This window comes from Urtica dioica, chromosome 9 (genome assembly GCF_054948205.1).
Source record: "Urtica dioica subsp. dioica isolate 48M chromosome 9, U.dioica_male_clone48M_v1_H2, whole genome shotgun sequence".
Taxonomy (NCBI): domain Eukaryota; kingdom Viridiplantae; phylum Streptophyta; class Magnoliopsida; order Rosales; family Urticaceae; genus Urtica; species Urtica dioica.
Genome location: NC_142764.1, coordinates 15,021,773 through 15,042,900, shown reverse-complemented (window position 1 = coordinate 15,042,900; position 21,128 = coordinate 15,021,773). Strand labels below are relative to the sequence as shown.

Below are 21,128 nucleotides of genomic sequence, written 5' to 3'. Positions count from 1 at the left end.
TGCTGACGTCACTACTTGCCACTCCAATGATATATAACACCTTAGTGTTAGGAATTCTTGCCCACGAGAAGATACTTATGTAAATTCTCGTTGAAATTATTGATAAAATAAAGTTTGACATTTATTATCTATTTAAATTGAAAGCGTTATTTCTTATTTATTGAGATTTATTAAACATTCATTATTCCATAGCCTCCGTATCTAACTGAGTCACGTGCTGGGCACCTGAGTTCGGGCGGTGTGCTAAAACATGGTTTTAATTAACGTAAGCACCTGAGTTCGGGCGGTGTGCTAAAACATGGTTTTAATTAACGTAAGCACCTGAGTTCGGGCGGTGTGCTAAAACATGGTTTTAATTAACGTAAATCTAGATCTTGTCATATAATCAATGAATTAATTAGCTCATGATTAGCGTAATTAATTACTTTTCCGCAATTATATGGTTATATGGGAGAATCATCCCTAACACTTAGTTGGTAGGCTTCAGTACTTAACATTCACGCATCCTAATCAAACATTCACGCATGCTGAGTTGACTTGGCTGTCACATGTACACCACCTCAGCGTGCAGTTAGTTAGCACATGCGACGAGCACACGCCTATACGTGTCGTGCATTGGTTAAGTTAGTTACAAGCTTGACACACACACAACTCAATTGTATATGTATTGTTGAATGTAATCAAACTACAACTAATGAGAATCATTTACTCTCTCTCTCTCTCTCTCTCTCTCTCGCTATCTCTCTCTCTCTCTCTCTCTCTCTCTCTCGCTCTCTCTCTCTCTCTCTTTCTCTCTCTCTCTCTCTTCTATGTGGGCAAAACCATTGTTATCATGAAGTGTTATAATAAGTGCCAAATGTGTGAAACTCATATATTTATTATCTACTACTACACATTATAAATCCATACCACTTTTCTTTTGAATAACAAACTTCATTTACTCAACTCAAAATAAAGTTCTTGGGAGTGTCACCACCGACAGTTGCATGACATCACGTTTTTTTTTTTTAACCGTGGGCGGAACCACGGGAGAATTATATTAAAACCCTCACTTAAGTGGCGGAGGAAAACCGTGGTTACAATCACGAGATACTACCCCGAAGGTCATGAACATGAGCTACCTTATTACAACCACAGGGGTGAAAAACAAAAACCAAACTATCAAATCTATGCAACAGCAAGTGGATATCATTAATAACCGTACCTAGTTCCGTAGTCGGTGCCACGAGCCGTCGAATAGTCGATATAACTTCAAGTCAATCGGATTGAATAATAATCTTAGACCACCCCATCTCTAAAGCAAAGAGCATACCTTGAAGAACCGCCGACGCTTCCGCAATTTGAGGAGAGAGCCCAAGATGTATAATTTTAGTTTCCGCACCTAGAATCTCTCATCTATCATCCCGAGCCACGATACCGAGACTTATCCGCCTTTCATCCGCACGAATGGCCGCATCCACCGAGATTGCCACCATATCCATCGGCGGAGGGTCCCAAGCTTTTGGCTTTGGTCGGTTGTGCTCGCCCTTGGTCCCATAACAAGCATCCCAGTAATCCCGAATAAATCCCTCGGACCATTCAAGAAGAGCTCCGGGTGTCCACACCTTCCTCCCCGAGCACGCATTATTCATATGATTCCAAAGTTCCCACATAATAATAAGGAAAAACTCAAAATCACATACCTTCAGTGTTGTCGAGGCAAGGAGAAGAGAGCCGATGGTATCCTCGGGCCGAAGCTTCCTTACTATATCCTTGAACCCACCAAGCTTCCACACCTTTTTGGCCCAATTGCAGCCCCAAAACACGTGAAAGATGCTCTCATTATCCACCCCACACACCGGACAACTAGTCTCCGTGGTGATATGGCGACGGCAAAGCTGCGTGCGAACCGGAATCCATCCCCTGCAAACCCGCCACACAAAACTCTTCACCGGTGGAGGGATCTTAAGGCTCAAAAGCTTATTCCACCATGTGATATTCCCTGACAGACTAGATGGCCCCTCCAAAATGGTCGCCTCCAAGGCGACTCTATACCCACTTCTTACCGAGTATTCCCCATCTTTAGTGAAATGCCACCTAAGCATATCCGGTCCACCACCTCTTCTTTCCGGAATACTCAAAATGGCTTCAACATCCTCAGGTGAGAACATAGCAGAAATAAGCGGAATGTCCCAAGCTCCGGTGACATCTTTAAGCTTAGAAACCCGCATCTCCTCCGGAATTGGGCCCGCATCCCGAAGCATGAAGGTCGGGGGCCGAGGAATCCAACGATCACACGAGACCGACGTGGTTTCACCATCTTCAATCCTCCATCTCGATCCTCTAAGAATGATCTTTTTTTCCCCAACAGAGACTTCTCCAGATAAAGGACACGGTCGAGTTGCAAGAGGCATTGAGGAGGTCCCCGTTCGGGAAATAGCTTTGATGGTACACCCTTCCAACGAGGTTATCCGGCCGTCTGAGGAGGCTCCATACACTTTTAGCAAGCAGAGCTTGGTTGAAGATACCAATATCCCGAAAACCGAGTCCCCCGTCGGACTTGTGTCTCGTAAGCTAGGACCACTTGCACCAATGGATTTTTTTGGCTTGAACCGTGTCCCCCCACCAGAAACTAGCGATAGCCGAATGAATTCCGTCAACGAGTCCCTGAGGGAGGCGGAAACAGCTCGCCACATATGAGGGGATAGCTTGGAGCACCGCTTTGATAAGGGTTTCTTTGCCCGCATGCGAAAAGGAGAGTCCTCGCCATGAGCTAAGCCTGTCCCAAATCCTCTCCCTGATGAACGCGAAAATATCGGCTTTCTTTCTACCTACCATCGTGGGGAGTCCCAAGTATCGGTGATGACAAGTGGTGACCGACACCTGAAGTAGCTCTGCAAGCTCCGCCCCTAGCCCTTCATCCACATATGAACCAAAACAAATGTCAGATTTAGCATAATTAATCAACTGACCTGAGGCTGCCGAATACATCGCAAGACACCGCACAACCTCTTCGCACTCCTCCTTATTGGCCTTGAAGAACATGATGCTATCATCTGCAAAAAAAGAGGTGAGATACACAAAGGTCCCACCTACCGAAGCGAGCCCCCCTGATGAGTTGATGGGCTTCTCGCTTCCGGAGAAGACTCGAGAGCCCCTCAGAGCAAAAAAGGAAGAGAAACGGCAACAGCGGATCTCCTTGGCGTAGCCCCCTCTCCGGAATAACACGACCACGAACCTCCCCGTTAATGTTGAAGGAGAAGCTCACGGACGACACACAGCTCATCACCTTTTCGATCCACCTCTTATCATATCCGAGTTTAGAATCACTCGAGCTTTTAATATGATTTAGTAAACACGAGTGTATCACCTAGACACAACACCGTGAGAATGAAAGATCCCCTCGTGACCGGCGGTTTTCTAAACATGGTGGTCAGTTCCATTCGGAAGGGCTTTTCAAATAGTAATTTATGTACTTGTATTTTATTAATTTCAGCATGACTTCGAATTATAATCTCTTGAATTATAAATCCTCTAGTGTGAACACAATAAAATGAAATAATATATTTTGGAAGATTCCATGAATATCTCTTTTTACTACTATAAATAGGGGTTCATGGGAAGACAAAATTAAGCAATTAATTTGTGAAAAAATTCGTGCATTCTAGCCTCCCTTGGCCGTGCACTTCTGCCTCTCCCTCCCCTCGGAAATTCGTTTCCATTCTTAGTAAAATAAGAGCGAGATCTCGAAACACCTAGTTTCGTGATCTAGTGAGATAAAGACTGTGCACACTCATCTTTCTTATTCGCCTCGGAGATTACGTTTCGGAAGACTAAGGTGTCATCCTCGAGTCCTTCATCAAGACGACGCAAGGAGTACGAGATTGGTTTAGGAGCGTTCTGTAGTTGAACCGAAAATCAATGTAAGTATTCGTTTACTCTTAAATCGGTTGCTTGACATATATGCTCTCGTATAAAATTAATTAACGTAAATCTAGATCTTGTCATATAATCAATGAATTAATTAGCTCATGATTAGCGTAATTAATTACTTTTCCTCAATTATATGGTTATATGGGAGAATCATCACAACACTTAGTTGGTAGGCTTCAGTACTTAACACTCACGCATCCTAATCAAGCATTTGCTCACAGGGGCGTGTGAATGTAAAGCATGCTGAGTTGACTTGGCTGCCACATGTACACCACCTCAGCGTGCAGTTAGTTAGCACATGCGACGAGCACACACCTATACGTATCGTGCATTGGTTAAGTTAGTTACAAGCTTGATACACACACAACTCAATTGTATATGTATTGTTGAATGTAATCGAACTACAACTAATGAAAATCATTTACTCTCTCTTCTATGTGGGCAAACCATTGTTATCATGAAGTGTTATAATAAGTGCCAAATGTGTGAAACTCATATATTTATTATCTACTACTACACATTATAAATCCATACCACTTTTCTTTTGAATAACAAACTTCATTGACTCAACTCAAAATAAAGTTCTCGGGAGTGTCACCACCGACAGTTGCATGACATCACGTTGAACTTAGAAGGGTTACATGTTCGAGTTATATTTTTTTTTTAACAAATTATATATCTCTAGTTTTAAATTGAATTCAGTCCCTAACATTGACTGCATACCGTACATATACCAAATAATATCAGATTATCTGCACATTATTTCAGCGTGTCCCGCCACGTACGCTTGTCTTCAAGTGATTCGTATATATTCAGCTACATGTTCATTTACTACACCGTATTTAATAAATTGAATATAAAATAAACAAAGACATAATAATAATAATAATGGCATGAAGGAATAGAGAATCTTATCCTCTTCGATGCCTTATAAATTTATAATTAACCTTGATATATCTAATTTAGTGGCCCCGCAAACACGACGTCCCATTTATTAGAGTGTCCTCTTTACTCAACGAGGAATGATGACTTTTAGCTCCACTTACGTATAAAAATAATGCAATAGTAGCCATTCCTTTTATAAAAAATAAATAAAAAAAAAATAAATAAAAAATAATACTGCAATTTAGTAACCATTAATCATGATGAAATAAAATGCTTCTACTACTAGCTATATATTTTATTTAAACTCATAATAATGTAATATCATTGCTCCTTTTATTATTCTTCTTCTTCTTTTAAATCAAAACCTCACGTAATAATATTGCTTAAAGCATCTTGTAAAAATATCAAAGCACCAAATGTATAACATATCATAAAGTACTAGAGCAACATTCTATTTCACACATGCATCATCATCATCATATACACAGATACAGCATACAACATTACACATAATGAAAAGAAACGAAAAATAAACAAGTGATCTACAATACTTTGATCACATTAAACCCTAATAATTGTCCTCGTTTCCTTATTACATCCCACACAACACTAGATCAACAAACATACAAACAAAGAAACGATCCAACGGTACTAGGCAACAGTAATCTAGTGTGGGTGTTTGTTGGCGAGGTTGCACTGGGTCCTAACCTCTCCCTGGGAGCCGGTGAGAGGGTTGTTCTCGGAGAGTATAGTGATGGCTCGAGAGAACTCCTTGAAGAAATAGGGCTGGCTCTTGGCCATCTTTTTGACGTAGGGTTTGGTGCGAGGGTCGGTGGCGAGCTGGTGGTCGACGAGGAGGAGGCCCTTGTTGTCGAGGATGTTGCGGTAGTAATTGTTGTCGAGAACCATCGGAGTCCCGCGGTCGTTCCTCACGTATTGGACCGCCTTCGGGTCGGGGATCGCGTCCGGACACTTGTACAACATGTGTTCCACGTGGCCCGGGTTCAGCTCCGGGTCCACTTCCGGGTACAGACGGTGGACCAGCTTCACGCAGTGGGTCCGCCCCACGCTGTGGGACCCTGTGTAAAATCCATTTATTCATTATTGGTTTAAATCAATACTTATTTCTAGTGTATAATTATATATAAGTATGGGATATTATTAGCAGAAAGAAAGAGGCATAAAGCGCATCATTCAAAAATTAGGGCTGTGTTTAGTATAATTTTTACATATTTTTTAGAGGTATGCCGATTTTTACATATTGAGAGTGCTAGGAAGCAAGTGTACAGCCAATAATTCAAACTATTTTACTTAAAGTGTATATTAATAATAATACTAATACTTTCTCTTAGTTAAGTAAGAGAAGGAAAAAAAAATTACGTTAATCGTACCAAAAATTTTTAATTGTTAGATAAAAATTTAAAGTTAATTAGCCGACACTCTGCCTATTGACTTGTAGTGAAATGTGAATTAGAAATAAAATTTAAGCTGAACCATGACGTCTTCCAATCCATATATGTTCCAACACCATGATGTTATATATATGGTTACTTTAACCAAAGTTGGGTCCGTAAAATAAAATATAAAGTGGGTGGATTTGGCATAGTACACAGCGACAATGAGTGGCACTGAGTTTAGTTTGTAACTTTGTATATATGGTACTTCTTTATCTTATTTAGGTGGACCCTAAGTTATGTGGCAGTGGCAGTGGCACGCGTCAGTGAACCAGGCCTGCAGTGAACTGGGCCTGCACTTGCTTTGTTTCTATATATATAATATAATATATATATACAATATATATACAGTCATACTCATGTAACTTATGGCTAAATGTAGGACCTTTTTTGGTTTAAGTAATTTATTGAAAAAATTATATAATATCAGCAAAGAAATTTGTGTATCACAAACAATAATTGAGATAAGGACATATAGATAAAAAAAAAAAAAAAAAAAAAAAAAAGTTTGTAATAAAAACTTTAGGTCAAGAATTTTTATTTACTTTTATCTTTAAAAGTTTAGCATGGTGGTGTTTTGTTAAAGAGATTATCGCCTTTACTTACAATGTTTCCTTCCTTTTGTAGCTAGCATGTGAGTATAATATCAAGTGTGGATAATACGAATGTTGGTTGATGATAATTGAGTATTTATAAATATATATTATTATTTTTGTGTGCGTGTGAGGTTTACCTAGCAAGGCAACAAGACCAGGAGTGTCAATGCCCATTTTGGCAAACCTGTCGAGAACAACAGTCATGGTCTCATTGTGGTCAGGCAAGTATTCCTCTAATATTTCTGCTCTACTTTTCCTTCCATCTCTTCTTCCTGTTTTTAGAGCTATGTACGGCCCTCCAACCTGAAAAATATATCCTACTATTTACATCTCAAAATATTCTGATTATAAACACAAAAGACTAAATAAAAGTTTTTTTTTTTTTTTTACAGATATTGATAGCATATTATATACTTAATAAGCTAGAACATGGGGCAGAAAAGTGACTTACGGAGACAATGCCTTCTCTGGCGGAGAGGACGAGAATATCAGCACAAGAAACTACACGTGGACACTCTCTCTCTAGAGCCTCCTTTATGGTCTCAATGTATCTGAAATTCCTCATCCCAAAGCTTCTGTCCATTTCCTTCTCCGACAAAGACCTCCGAGTAGAGTCCAGTAAAAGCGAAGCATCGCATGACTACATGCATGCGTAAATATTACAGTAATATCAGACACATATTTATGTTATGTACACACACAAATAAAGATAATGAGAGAGAGAAGAGAGATTACCTGAACAGCACAGTCATGGAAGATATTCCTGATCCAAGAGAAAGCCGTGTTCTTGTGGCGTTTGTAAAGAAGCCTGACTTGCTCCTTGATGATGTCCTCGGCTTGAGGACACGTGTCCTTGTAGAAATTCATGACAAGTCCAGGCTTGTTGTTCGACTCTTCTTCATTGCTTCCCTCGGCAGAGACAACACTCACGGCGCACAAACAGCCCAGCGCAACCCAGAACAAGAGAGCTTTAGAAGAATAACCCATGACTGTGTTTTTGTCTGCCTCTCTTTTAGAAGAAGAAGAAGAAGAAGAAGAAGAACAAGAAGAAGAAGAAAAGTAAGAAGCAAAAGCTTGCTTGCTTGGTCTTCTTTTGCCACTATCAATGGTGTCCTTAAATAACGTTAAAAGGGGACAGCTTTGTCAATAAAATAAAAAAAAAGGAGAGAGACTTGTCATCATATAATAATGGCAAAGTTTAAAATTTACAATTCAGCAAATCTGAAATACTCTAATTAAATAGTATAAGGTAAAGGTAGAAATAGACCTGGAATTGGGGAGGAAATAATCTAGTGTATAAAACCATTATGATATTAAAAACTCAAAATCAATCGGGATGGTGTATTTTGCAATCAACGGTACAAAACTACAACATGCTATAGTAATATATAAAGTGATGAAATGAAATTTGGAGTTTTGTGATTTTGATGCATTTGGCACTCAAAGACGTACGCAGTTAATTACTGTTGGCATTTACTGAGCACTAACTGCTATGAGCCTCGAAAGTTTGGCAGTGTCACTTAATTGAGTGCTTGTTTTTGCATGCATGTGCATAATATATAAACTGTCTCCAAAAAGAGGTTATGAATAGGTATACCACTTGTCAAGTTTTCTATAATCTGTTTCTAGACGGTGCCAAGCAATCTGATCATTTGAATGTAATATACAACGTTATTTGATAATAAAAAAAAAATACAACAAGTTATTTGATAATAAAAAAAATACAAGTTAATGGATAAAAAAAATACAAAAAGTTTAGAAAACATGCATATAGTTAAATTATTATATATTAACAATTTAGATTTTCTTAAAAAAAAAAAAAAAAAGAGGGAGAGAGAGAGAACAATTTAGGCTTAATTACAAATTATTTTTCTACTATACATGTATTTTTCCATCAAATTTTTCTATTCTAGATTTTTATTTCTTCTGTTAATTATTGTTTAGTGTAAAATTTCAATTTATTATACCTATTTTTTATGGCACTCTAGCAAAGCAGCTATAATCTATACAGAAATATTATAATTTTAATTTGGCCTACGTTTTGAAAGTTTTAGTTAAATAGTCATAACATGTTATTCAACGTTAGTCTTTTACCCAAATATCCTTAAATTGTTATCGCCTATTTTGTTTGTAAATTAAAAAAATAGGAATACGTGATTATTAGTTTCCATCATAACGAGAAAAAAAAAAAAACTCAGGATATAAAAATATCTTGAAGAATAAGATGAAGACTGTCACCTATGAGCGAAATCAGTTCGGTTCGGTTCGGTTTTGGACCAATTTGAAAGCCGAAACCGAGTATTCGTTTTCAATTTTTTGGTCCAATGACCGAACCGAATTGGACCAAAACTAAAAATCGGTTAACCGAAAATTCGGTTAACTAGTTCTCCAAAACCAATAACCAGTTTTATGACCATTTTTAGAACTGGTTATCCAGTTCTGAAACTGGTTAACCGAATTTCGGTTAACTAGTTCTAGAACTGGATAACTAGATTACGCATTTCATTTCTTTCACCCGTTTTGCGATTTAAATCTCTTCAAAATAAAAAAGTCTAAGTTCTACTCATCAAAATCAAAATTTAAAGAGTTTACAGTCACCCAAATCCAAGTGGAAAAAAAAATCTCCAACAACATAAAAAGATCCGAAATGTCACATGTTTAAGTTAAAATAAAAACATCATTCGTGCTTTAATGGTTCTTCAACTTCCACAAGTTCCAATTCCAAACACCTACAAAAGTTGGTTAGTACATACAAAGATCATTATTATTTCCAAAAAAATCATATTAAAACAAGTGTTACATATTCTAAATTGCATTCTGCACATAAGCTTTTGCGTTAGTCACATCAAATACCTTTTTATAGGCATGATCAAGTTACACTTTGAGATGTTTGTTGAGATGTTTCGGTTGCGAAAAATTCACCCTCATCTAAAATAAACAATATAAGTTAGAATAAACAAGGATATATGTATTATAAAAATTCATTATACATATAATGATGTTAAAATAATAAAATAATACTTACCGGAAACAACTTGTTTAGAATCATTGAAAGCCTCCACTTCGTCCATGTATTCCCGCAAGACCACGGGATCTTTGTAAGAACTTAACCAACTTTTGGTGCAAATCAAAGCTTCCACCATTTTTGGAGATAACGCGCTTCGAAAAAGATCTAGAATATGACCACTTGTGGAGAATGGCGATTCAGACGCAACAGTTGACACCGGAGCAGCAAGAATGTCTCTAGCCATGCGCGATAGAACGGGATACTTGATGAAATTTATCTTCCACCATCCCAACAAATCAAAGTAGTCTTCTAGATCTCCTCCCAATAACTCTTCACAATCTTCAATCAAATACTTATCAACTTCATTTCTTTCTCGTCCACCACGTTGTGGATGTACGGATAGAAGAATTATTTCTAGCCGTCTTTGACATTGGAAACCTTGGTATTGTTGAAGGACTTTCCTCAAGGATATAGGCTTCATACATTTTCCGGAGAACGTCCTCGGCTAACTTCACAATTAAGTTTTCTTCATCTTCACCAGAAAAAAGATCATGGGAAATATGCTCAATGTAATCAAGCTTGTACCTGAAAGTGTGTGAGAAAACTCTAATTAAAAATGCAACAAGGTTGATAATATAATACCTTGAATAATGTATTAGTTTGTAACTCGGGTCTAGAATGACCGCAACAAACAACAAACGATTCATCTTTTCTTGTCTCCCCCAATATTTATCATACTTAGCTCTCATATTTTGTGCCATGCCACACACTACGCGGTCATCAGCTATGGACAACTTTTTCAAGTATTCTTTCGCTTGAACAATATCTATCCAGTAACGGTTGGAGGTGAGATGTAATGAGCCACTAAGCTGTAGAGTTAGCTCATAAAAGCTTCGCCAAAAATCCCCAAACACTTTTGCATTTTCCCAATCATTCTCGTTTGGTGCATCGTCGTTTGACTCTTCAAAATAATTTTAATAATGAAGATCATCTTTTGATACTTCATATCAGCCTCTAACATCAAATAAGTAGAGTTCCATCGCGTAGGGACATCTAAACATAGAAGATCCAAGATACAATTGCTCGGTTGCCGCCACTTCTTTGAACTTGGCTACACGTGTCGGAGAAGATCTCACGTATCGAACGGTAGCTCGAATGGAGGCAAGCGAAGGTTCCAACTCTTTCAAGCCACCATTGACCACCAAGTTGAGTATGTGACACGCACATCTTATGTGCAACCACACCTGTGCTTATCTTTAATTTCTTCTTTAGTTTTTCTATGGCCGTGTCATTCGAGGAAGCATTACCAACAATAATTGAGAGTATCTTTGATATCCCCCAATCGTTAAAGCAAGATATCCCCCAATCGTTAAACATAGAAGATCCAAGATACAATTGCTCGGTTGCCGCCACTTCTTTGAACTTGGCTACACGTGTCGGAGAAGATCTCACGTATCGAACGGTAGCTCGAATGGAGGCAAGCGAAGGTTCCAACTCTTTCAAGCCACCATTGACCACCAAGTTGAGTATGTGACACGCACATCTTATGTGCAACCACACCTGTGCTTATCTTTAATTTCTTCTTTAGTTTTTCTATGGCCGTGTCATTCGAGGAAGCATTACCAACAATAATTGAGAGTATCTTTGATATCCCCCAATCGTTAAAGAAAGCAAGCAATTCATTAGCTATGGAATCTCTTTTGTGACTAGAGATTTTAGCAAACGAAATGATTGGCGTCTATAATACCCATTCTTTGCTAATCCAGTGAGCCGTTACGCACATGTAGTTGATATTTTGAATAAACGTCCATGTGTCGGCTGTTATGGAAATTCTATGTTGACGTATCTCTTCCTTCTATTTCATTTGCTCCTCCAAAAAAATACTTGTAGATATCTCGCGCAACGGGCAAAACGAGCTATATCTCTGAACATTCCTTTACTTGTTTATGAGTGTCGGGATGGACTTAGCTCGAGACAAGTTAGAATTTGTCGTTGGTAAAAAACCTGAAAAGGAGTAAAACTCTTCCACGACCCTAGTATGATCATGTGTCACGTAATCTTATTTAGTATAACGTTTCAAATATTGTCAAAATATACGATAATCCCCAAATTTCATTCGGGGGTTTAGAATGCATGAAAAATCATATAAGAAAGGAATCTTTGAAGTTCCCCAATGCTTAAAAAATTTTCTGTTATAACTGTGACACGTGGTTGAAAGATTTCAAAATGATTGCAATCGTGAAGATGTTCGGCAATTTTTGTAACACTGTGTATTGCTAAATAAGATGTTGGTGTATAAACGGCGGACAATGACATGTTTCATCATAAAAAAAAAGTGAAGAAAATGAGTAAAGCACTTAGCTACTGCGATGTCTGCTTTGGTTATGTCATAGCCTCCATTAATGTTCACGTATTTATGTGTAACCTCTACATATCTATCGGTCAAGAAGGAATTCAACATTAAAAATGTTGAGTTTCACCTAATCCTACTACCGGTGTGGAAGGTCCTCTCGTCAAGACCGTAAATAAAAAACGCCTCTTGAGTTTGTCTCTCTCTGGGTTGAACTGCTTATCCAAGCTATGACTTCTCTAATCTTACTAATACACTCGTCAAAATGCCTAAATCCGGTTTTCACTATAAGGTTTATGATATGGGTAGCACATCTTTGGTGTAAAATAGTCTTGATTGGATATCACAAGGCGTAAAGCTCTCACCATGGAATCGTTGTTGGTGGCATTATCAAGAGTTATGAAAATTATTCTCTCACAATAGTTCAACTCTTCTATAACATCAAGAAGGATTCCTAGTATGGAATTTGTTGTGTGACTACCCTCTATTCCTATTCTTTAAAGGCTATGATCCTCTTGTTTAGATTCCAAGCCTTATCTATGTTATGAACTACAACAGACATGTAGTCCATTTTGGCATTTCCGGACCATATATCAGAAGTGAGCGCTACATTAAACCGGGTAGACATGAAACAAGCTCTAAGTGTGTCTTTTTCTTCTAATTAATTTTTCATAATTTCTTTACGGAGAGTTTTTTTTAATAATATTAATATCAGGAAGTAGATAATGTACAAATCTATCAAAGCCTTCACTTTCTACGTGAGAAAATGATTGGTCAGTGGAAACTATGTATTTAACAAGTTCTTTTCTAAATTCAATGGAATCATGGGTAATTATCTAAGATGAAGAAGATCCGGCCTTGATGAACATCTTGTAGTGGTGGCACAATGACGAAGTACCATGAGTAGAAGAGTCGGCTTTGATAAGCTTCCCACATTTGCTACATAGATCCTTCTTTCCTTCGTCATCGTGGGTCTCCTAGAAGTATTTCTTTTCTTCTTTGGTTGTTGAGCTTGTAGATTTTCTTGGTCTTCGGAATTTGGTGGATCTTCATGTGGAGGAGGTAACTCGTGTTGAGGTAGTTGAGGAGGTGATTGGTGTTGAAATCTACGAAGTTGTTCTTGATATACGAGGTAAGGGTCTTCGTGTGGATGTTCGTGGGAGCTAGAAAGTTTGTCATAAACGGGACGAGGAGGAGGATATTGCGTATAATATTGTTACTGAATTGGACGAGGAGGAAGTTAAGGTTGTTGTGAAAGAAATTGTGGTAGATATTCTGGTTGGTAATGGGAGATCGGAGCGAATCGGGCATTCGAGAGGGACATTTGGAGGATGTCATTGTGGTGGTTGGTATTCGGTGTTTTCGTAATTGAGAATTTGAGAAAGGTTTAGCCAATTTTGTGAAAATTGGTGTGGTGGAGAGGGTTGTTGAACTTCTTCGTGTAGCTCATCTTGTTGTTGTGATTATGACGGCATGAGAGTACGACTAGAACTTCGACGTGATTCACGTGAACCTCGACGAGTTATTATCTACCCTATACATAATTTATATACAAGTATCAATATTTTTATGTGCATTATCAATATTTTATATAGATAGTGTCAAACTTTAGCTGTTTTGTAAAAAAAAATAAAAAAACAAAAAAAAACCATAGCTATTTTGATAAATAAATAATAAAGTGAAACTTGTTGTATTAATTAACATGCTCAACCCAAATTAGTAGGCTAAACTATCTTAGGATTATAAAAAATTAAGAATTTAGGACAAGTTTGGTTTGGTCAAATTTGAGGTTTCAAATCATAAAATAAAACTAGACCGTTTTAGACATGTTACTCGTGGGATTCGCAAGGTTCGAGAACGTTCCGAGAACATAAGATATCCAGCACCGAGTTCGAGTCAAATAGACCCGAGAACTCTTGAAGGTTAAGGAACGATCCGTTCTGTGAGATGATGACTTGCCAGACATGATATGTATTTATAAAATATATTTTGTAATATTAATTTAAGTATATAATATACATTATAATTAAAACTATAATATATATTTATATGACTTGAAACTATATAATAAATTTTTTATAAACCTAATTATTTATAATAAATTATATAAACTTAATCATATAATAAATTAAAAGTTATAAACTTAACTATATAATACAAATTACATAAACTAAACTATATAAAAAAATAGAATATAAACTTAATTATATAATATAAAAATTTATAAACTTAACTATATAACACAAATTACATAAACTAAACTATATAAAAAAAAATTAGATTATATACTTAATTATATAATAAAAAAAATTATAAACTTAACTATATATTATATATTAAGAGATTGTTGTAGAGAAATATTTGTGGAGAATTTGAGAGTTTGAGAGAGATGAATGTTTGATTTGTGAATAAAATGGTAAGAAATTGGATGTATTTATAGAGAAATAAATAAAAGGGTTAAAATTCAATATTTTTTGTAAAATCGGAAGTCCAAATGTTCAAATAACGGTCATTTATTTTCAGCCGTTGATTTTACAACTATTGCTCATCTAACGGTTGAGATTATTTTAATAATAAAAAAAACAAAACAAACCAACATTCAAATGCCACCCAACGTCTACCTAACGCATACAATATCGCATGTCATTTCCGACACATCCTCTACAATTTCCGACAGTCCACGGAAGCATTTTTACCGTTTCCGAGTCAGACAAAAATCGGCAATTCCGTCAGACAACGCAAAGCATTCAGAAGCCATTCCTTTGTGATGCCGATCCAAATGTCAGCCTGAAACTCAACGCTCCTAGACCTTATATCAAATGATTGATATTATACACACACACAAAACCAAAAAAAAAACCAAAAAAAATAAATAAATAAAAAAACCAAAAATAAAAAACAAAAACAAAAAAAATAAAAAACAAAAAAAAAATAAAGGAGGGAATTTAAATGGCGATTGGGGTCCATGAGGCACTCTCGCATATAATGGAGAGACTTTTCGAACGTTACTACTCTCGCTCGCGTGGAAATATACATTTTGACTTTTCAAACTTTTAATGAAATGGATCTCGAGGCAGATTATATTATCTAGCATTATGTAGATCTGCAGGTAATTAAGTGATTTTGTTTGATGATTTATTAAAAGGGTGGAGTGAGAAACAAGTTTCCTTAGTGAAGAAATAAAATGATTTTTTTTTCAACAAAAGAAAACGGTTGATTAATGCTTGAGCGACTAGCGGACTTTTTTAAGGTTTTCTGTGCCCTTGTTATTTTGTTTACCCGAGATGGTAACAAAAATACTCAATGTTTAGACAAAACATTACTTGTATACTCATTCTTTTTTTTTTTTGCAAAAATACTCAAAATTTTAAATTTAGTTACACGTAAATACTTTGACGTTAAAAATTATGTTTAAACTTAATGGTCCGAGTAGTAACGGACCCACTATAACGTAACATGTGGTATTTTTGCTAAAGAAAAAAAAACTTTGAGTATAGAAGTAATGAGCCTGTTTGGTACAGATTAAATTCGCCAGTTTTTGTTTTTAGTATAAGCAAAAACGATTTTGGGTGTTTGGTAAAACTACGGTTAGAAAAAACTTCAAAATCGCTTTTGGAATTTGTACAAGATTCGGAAAAGCTACGAATCGTAGCTTTTTTAAACATCGTTTTTAAAAAAGCAAGAGAATTACTTTAATATCCTTAGTCAATTTTTTAAATCCCTAAATTATCTCCTAAACTCTCTAACTAAAGAAACCCGGCCACAGAAGAAATAAATACACGTTTAATTAGTCTGCATATAATTGAAACAGAATAAAAAAAAACTACCTTCTATAAAATAGCAAATATTTGAATTGATCTCTTATATACGAGATTTACTCATTCAGATTACACAACACAGCAATAAATACCCTATACATGCGTATTTACAATTGACTAAGCTAATTTGTTCCTAAAAATGTGATATACAGATTTGACTTCAGATTTGATCACGTCCAGTTTAAGTATGTGGAAACAGTTGCACTTAATTACCCAAACCTGTGAGGAACAACGCAGTGAAGCTAGGCGGTCTCATTTTCATCTCTGCATACGTGTTTGGGGAAGAAACTGAACAGAAAAAGAATCAAGTAAACAAGTGGTAAGCTCTAATCATACTATGCAACTTTTTTACTGTCAAAATTTTTTCAGGTCACGTGTAATAACTGAACTTTGGTGGCTCTCAATTTTTAGGACTAACCATATTTCGGAGATTCAGAGTTTGAAGTTGACGCAGAGGAACTTTTACTGAGTTATTCCACAAACAAGGTAAATTATTTTCCAATGTAATTAGCTTGTAAAAAGTAACCACAAAACAGATAACAAACTTGAAAAAAATGTCTACATTTCCATCACAATTCAAGTCCTTTTTATGTTTTCCTATTCAAGCCCATCTTCAATTTATCATTAATAACTTTTATCAGAACATATTACTACGATTGTGTCAAGTGAAAAAATTGAAATCCGGCCAGAACCAAAACCCAAACGCAACACAAACGCAATTCTATTCAATAACGAAATCAGATATCTAACAACCTCGAAACAAAAAAAAATAAGCTTAAAACCCTATATTCAATCGGATTGAGGAATGACATAACCAAAACCCCCAAACATAAACCCTAAATTCATTTTGAAGAATAATCGGATTTGAAGAAAAGAAGTAGAAACGTTTGATGAGGCTTACAAGGTGATGAAGAAGATTGACAAGTTCGCGGAGACGCATTTGGCGCTGCGGGTCGAGTACAGAGTGATCGGAGAGCTGATGAAGCGGCTCAAGTCGGCGGCGTCTCTGAAGGATCGGTTCATCCTGGAGCAGAAGATCAACCGAGCTCTGGCGCTGGTCCACTGGAAGACGACATACTCTTGGAGGCTCGCTCGCTCGCTCGTTTCTCCGGCGATGTAGGCTCGCTCGCTCGCTCGCTCTCTCTCTCTCTCTAAAAACAATGTCGCTCGCGATTTTGGATGTGGGGAAAGAGAAAAAAAAAAGTAACTTCGGTTAAAGATAAACCATTGAATGAGTTAAATAAAAGCGGTGCATGTGTTAAAAAATTAACTTCGGTTAAAAATTAACTCATCTGTATACTTATATCCCAAATTATTGTATTGTTATATATTAGTCAAAATAATAATATTATTATCTATATACTCTATCTGTATATCAATATACTCATAATGAATTATTTTGAAAGCTGATGTAAATAAATTTCATATGTTTAACCGAAGTTAGTCTCACCATCGAGTGAGTTAAGTAAACTAGTGTGTATATTTTACATTTTTACTATAGAAAGAATTAAAATAATACATTTTTTAAAAAGAATTAAAACAATTAACCGATTGAAAGAAATAATACATTTTTTCAGTTTTACTATTTACTATTTCATATGTTATATAATAGAAATAATTTATTTTTTAAATTTTATTTCATTATTGTAGTAAAAATTTATTTGAATTAAATGTATACTTGTAGATGACTGAAAATCAAGATACACGACCTCGAACAAAGGCAGTATGGGATAATGATGCCGTTGAAATCTTATGCGACGTATGTATTGCGGAGATTGAAGCTGGAAATCGACCGGGAACAAGCTTCACCAAAGTAGGATGGGAGAATATGGTGAAAAATATTTCCGAGAAAACACAAAGGGGATACGATAAAGCTCAATTCAAAAATAAGCTGGAGTTACTGAAAGGTGAATGGAAACTCTGGAAGCAGTTGATCGGAAAAGAAACTGGCCTTGGATGGAATGGTAACAATAATACCGTTGACGCAAGTGAAGAGTGGTGGTGTAGTAAAATAAAGGTTTGTATCGAATATCAAATAAATTTACAAACTTAAAATTTATATTATAACTAAGATATCACTTTTTTGTAGGAGAATAAAAAATTTGGAAAATTTCGTAAAGAAGGCATTTCTCCCGATTTCGAAGATAAACTGGATACGATGTTCAAGGATATAGTTGCAACTGGAGCGTATGCATTTTCATCTACAGCTAACCCTCGTCATTACGATGGTAGTGAGGCATTTCCTAGTGCTGACATCTTAGAAGAAAGAAGTGATTAATCAGAGGATCCTGTGACTCAGCCAAATCTTCAAAAGGGTGTTAATAACAGCAGCAAAAATCCCCTAGACATCAATAATTTTCCAAAGTTTAAAAAGGCAGGTGGATGGAGCAAAGTTAGTGGAGCAGCTAAATTATCTTCTCAAATCGAGCGTCTTGTGAAGGCGACGGAAGAGCGTAGCGACACCGTATACGTAGTACGCAAAGAGATGCCTGGTACTAGTAATACTGAAGTAATGGAAGTTGTTTCGTCACTGCCTGGTATTGTAATCGGACATGCAATGTGGCTTTTTGCGACCGGACTATTTCAGAGTCGCGAGAAGAGAGAGATGTTTGCAACGATGAAAGATCCACATATTCAAAGTTGTTGGCTCACTTAAGAGTATAATCTAGTTTATGGCTCTAATCCAGGAGGAGCTCCAAATATTTCGCGCGTTTGAATTTTTAATCAATTGTATTAAATAAGTGTTCTTATATGAGAACTACATTCATTGTTTTGCATTTTTTGTTTATTTTGTTTTACTATAATAATCAAACAATACGAGAATGTTAGTCTCGTTTATATTCCTTGGTTACTTTTTTTTGTAGTATAAATAATGTTTACATCGAATGTTATTTAGTCTTATGTTATCACATATTTGTTTTCAGGAACAAATGGATATCACATCAGACGATGAGTTCGACATTGTTGCCAAAAAGGAACATAACGAACATAGTGTTCTTATACGGAAAATTGCTACATACATACATAAAGTTCCTTGTATGGATTAAAAAAAAACGGGCATATTTTTCTTCAAGAGATATTGAGGGGAAACAGAATTCGGTGCCAACGACTGTTCAGAATGGAAAAAGAGGTTTTCATAAGTTTGTGCAATAACTTGGAAACAAGTTACGGTTTCAAAGGTTCAAGACATATGACTGCATTGGAGATTTTAGGAATGACTCTAATGATTCTAGGACATGGTCTAGGAAACCGGTTAGTGCAAGAGATGTTTCAACATTCTGGTGAGACGATAAGTCGATATTTTTCGGAGACGTTGGATATATTATGTCTCATGGGAGCCGATGTCATAAAATCTGTAGATCCAGAATTTAAGAGTACTCCCAAAGAAATAGCAAACGATCCAAGATATATGCCACATTTTAAGGTATTATACTCATATTTTTGTTATTTATTTTCATCGATACTTTGTTATAAATTAATTGAGATATTTTTTTTTTAAGGATTGCATTGGTGCTATAGATGGTGTTCATGTTCCAGCTTCTTTACCTCAAGCAGATCAAATACCGTTTATCGGTAGAAAGAAGATTCCTACTCAAAATGTTATGGCTGTATGTGATTTCAATATGAAATTCACTTTTGCGTATGCTGGTTGGGAAGGTAGCGCTCATGATTCAAGGGTATTCTCTGCCGCTCTTCGTGATACTGAGATTAACTTTCCAAAACCTTCAGAAGGTATGACTTTAATTTTTTTTTTATAGCTTTGTCTTGTATACAGTTTAAACTAAATCATTATATTCAACTTGATATGTCACAGGAAAGTATTATCTGGTTGACGCTGGTTATCCTAATTTGCCTAGATATCTTGGTCCGTATAAAGGTCAAACATACCATCTGGAGCATTTTCGTGCAAGAAGAACTCAACCTACTACAAGCAAAGAAATCTTCAATCGTGCACATTCTTCTCTGAGAAGCGTCATCGAGCAGAGCTTTGGAGTGTGGAAAAAAAGATGGAGAATCCTGAATGTCATGCCGAGTTATCCATTCAAAAATCAAGTAAAAATAGTTATCGCAACTATGGCATTGCATAACTATATTCGAATGCATGCAAGACAAGAGATGGATTTTGAAATATTCGACGAGACAGAGGGCGATGACGAGGGGGATGAAAATGACACAACTGAAGATCAAGATGAAGATTGTCAAACTTCTTCGAGTAGTATGGACAAGTTAAGAGATGAGATTGCTGCAAGTTTAGTAGAAACGATAAATTTGTAGTTTACATTTTTGTCAATAATTAAAAACTTTATATTAAAAATAAAATAAATTTGTTTCGTCCATATTTTTCTAGTTTGTAATTATAATTCATATATATGCATATAAATAAGCATATAAATAATTATTATTTAATTTATAAGACCATGTCTATTTTAGTCTTTTGACCATAATATATTTATTTTACCAAACGCTAAATCAGCTTTTGTTACCAGCAACAACTGTTTTATAAACAGTTTACCAAACACCTGTCAATTTTAAAAAAAAAAGTTTTTTTTTTAAAACAGAAACTAAAAGCACTTTTTAAAAAAACAAAGCTGTGTCAAACGGTGTCAATATTTTGATCAAATATTGAGTATTATTGTCGTCATTTCCCCTGTGTCATTTCTCCCTTTTTTTAATCACTTAGTAACATACAGTCATATCATATAAAGGCGTATGTATGTCTGAAGGATGAATTTGCTATTCAAATAATTTACCAAAGCCAATATACTGTTAAGGATAACTTTTAGTTTTTTTAAAAAAAAGAATAACTTTGCTATTCTAATAAAACACCAAAGCCAATATATTCTAAAGAGTACAACCTAAAAGAAGGAAGATACAAAATATAGAAAAATGTGTAAGCATTTTTTTTTTCCTTTTGCTCATATGGAACAACCTTGTGTAGGAAAATTATTGTCCACACCTCTATATATCGTATTTTAGTGAAATATCAAATTAGATCATTAGTTTTTAAAAATGTCAAATTTGTATCATCTATTTAATTAAAATGACAAAATCATACTATAAAATAGATAAATGTGCAACGAATCTTCATTTTATTTACTTTATTAA

The 21,128-nt window shown here is 35.8% G+C and overlaps 1 protein-coding gene and 1 pseudogene across 1 annotated transcript; one reads left to right on the top strand and one right to left on the bottom strand.

Annotated features, from left to right (window-relative positions):
- Positions 1-5,228: 5,228 nt before the first annotated feature.
- On the bottom strand, positions 5,229-7,950 carry PRXR1 (Peroxidase superfamily protein). Its single transcript, XM_089625116.1, has 4 exons — positions 7,583-7,950; positions 7,299-7,487; positions 6,985-7,150; positions 5,229-5,876 (listed from the first exon to the last, which is right to left on the bottom strand). The coding sequence occupies exons 1-4, from the start codon at positions 7,832-7,834 to the stop codon at positions 5,464-5,466; spliced, it is 1,020 nt and encodes a 339-aa protein (XP_089481242.1). The 5' UTR covers positions 7,835-7,950; the 3' UTR covers positions 5,229-5,463.
- Positions 7,951-16,929: 8,979 nt separating this feature from the next.
- LOC149385207 (uncharacterized) lies at positions 16,930-20,297 on the top strand (annotated as a pseudogene).
- The last annotated feature ends 831 nt before the right edge of the window (positions 20,298-21,128 follow it).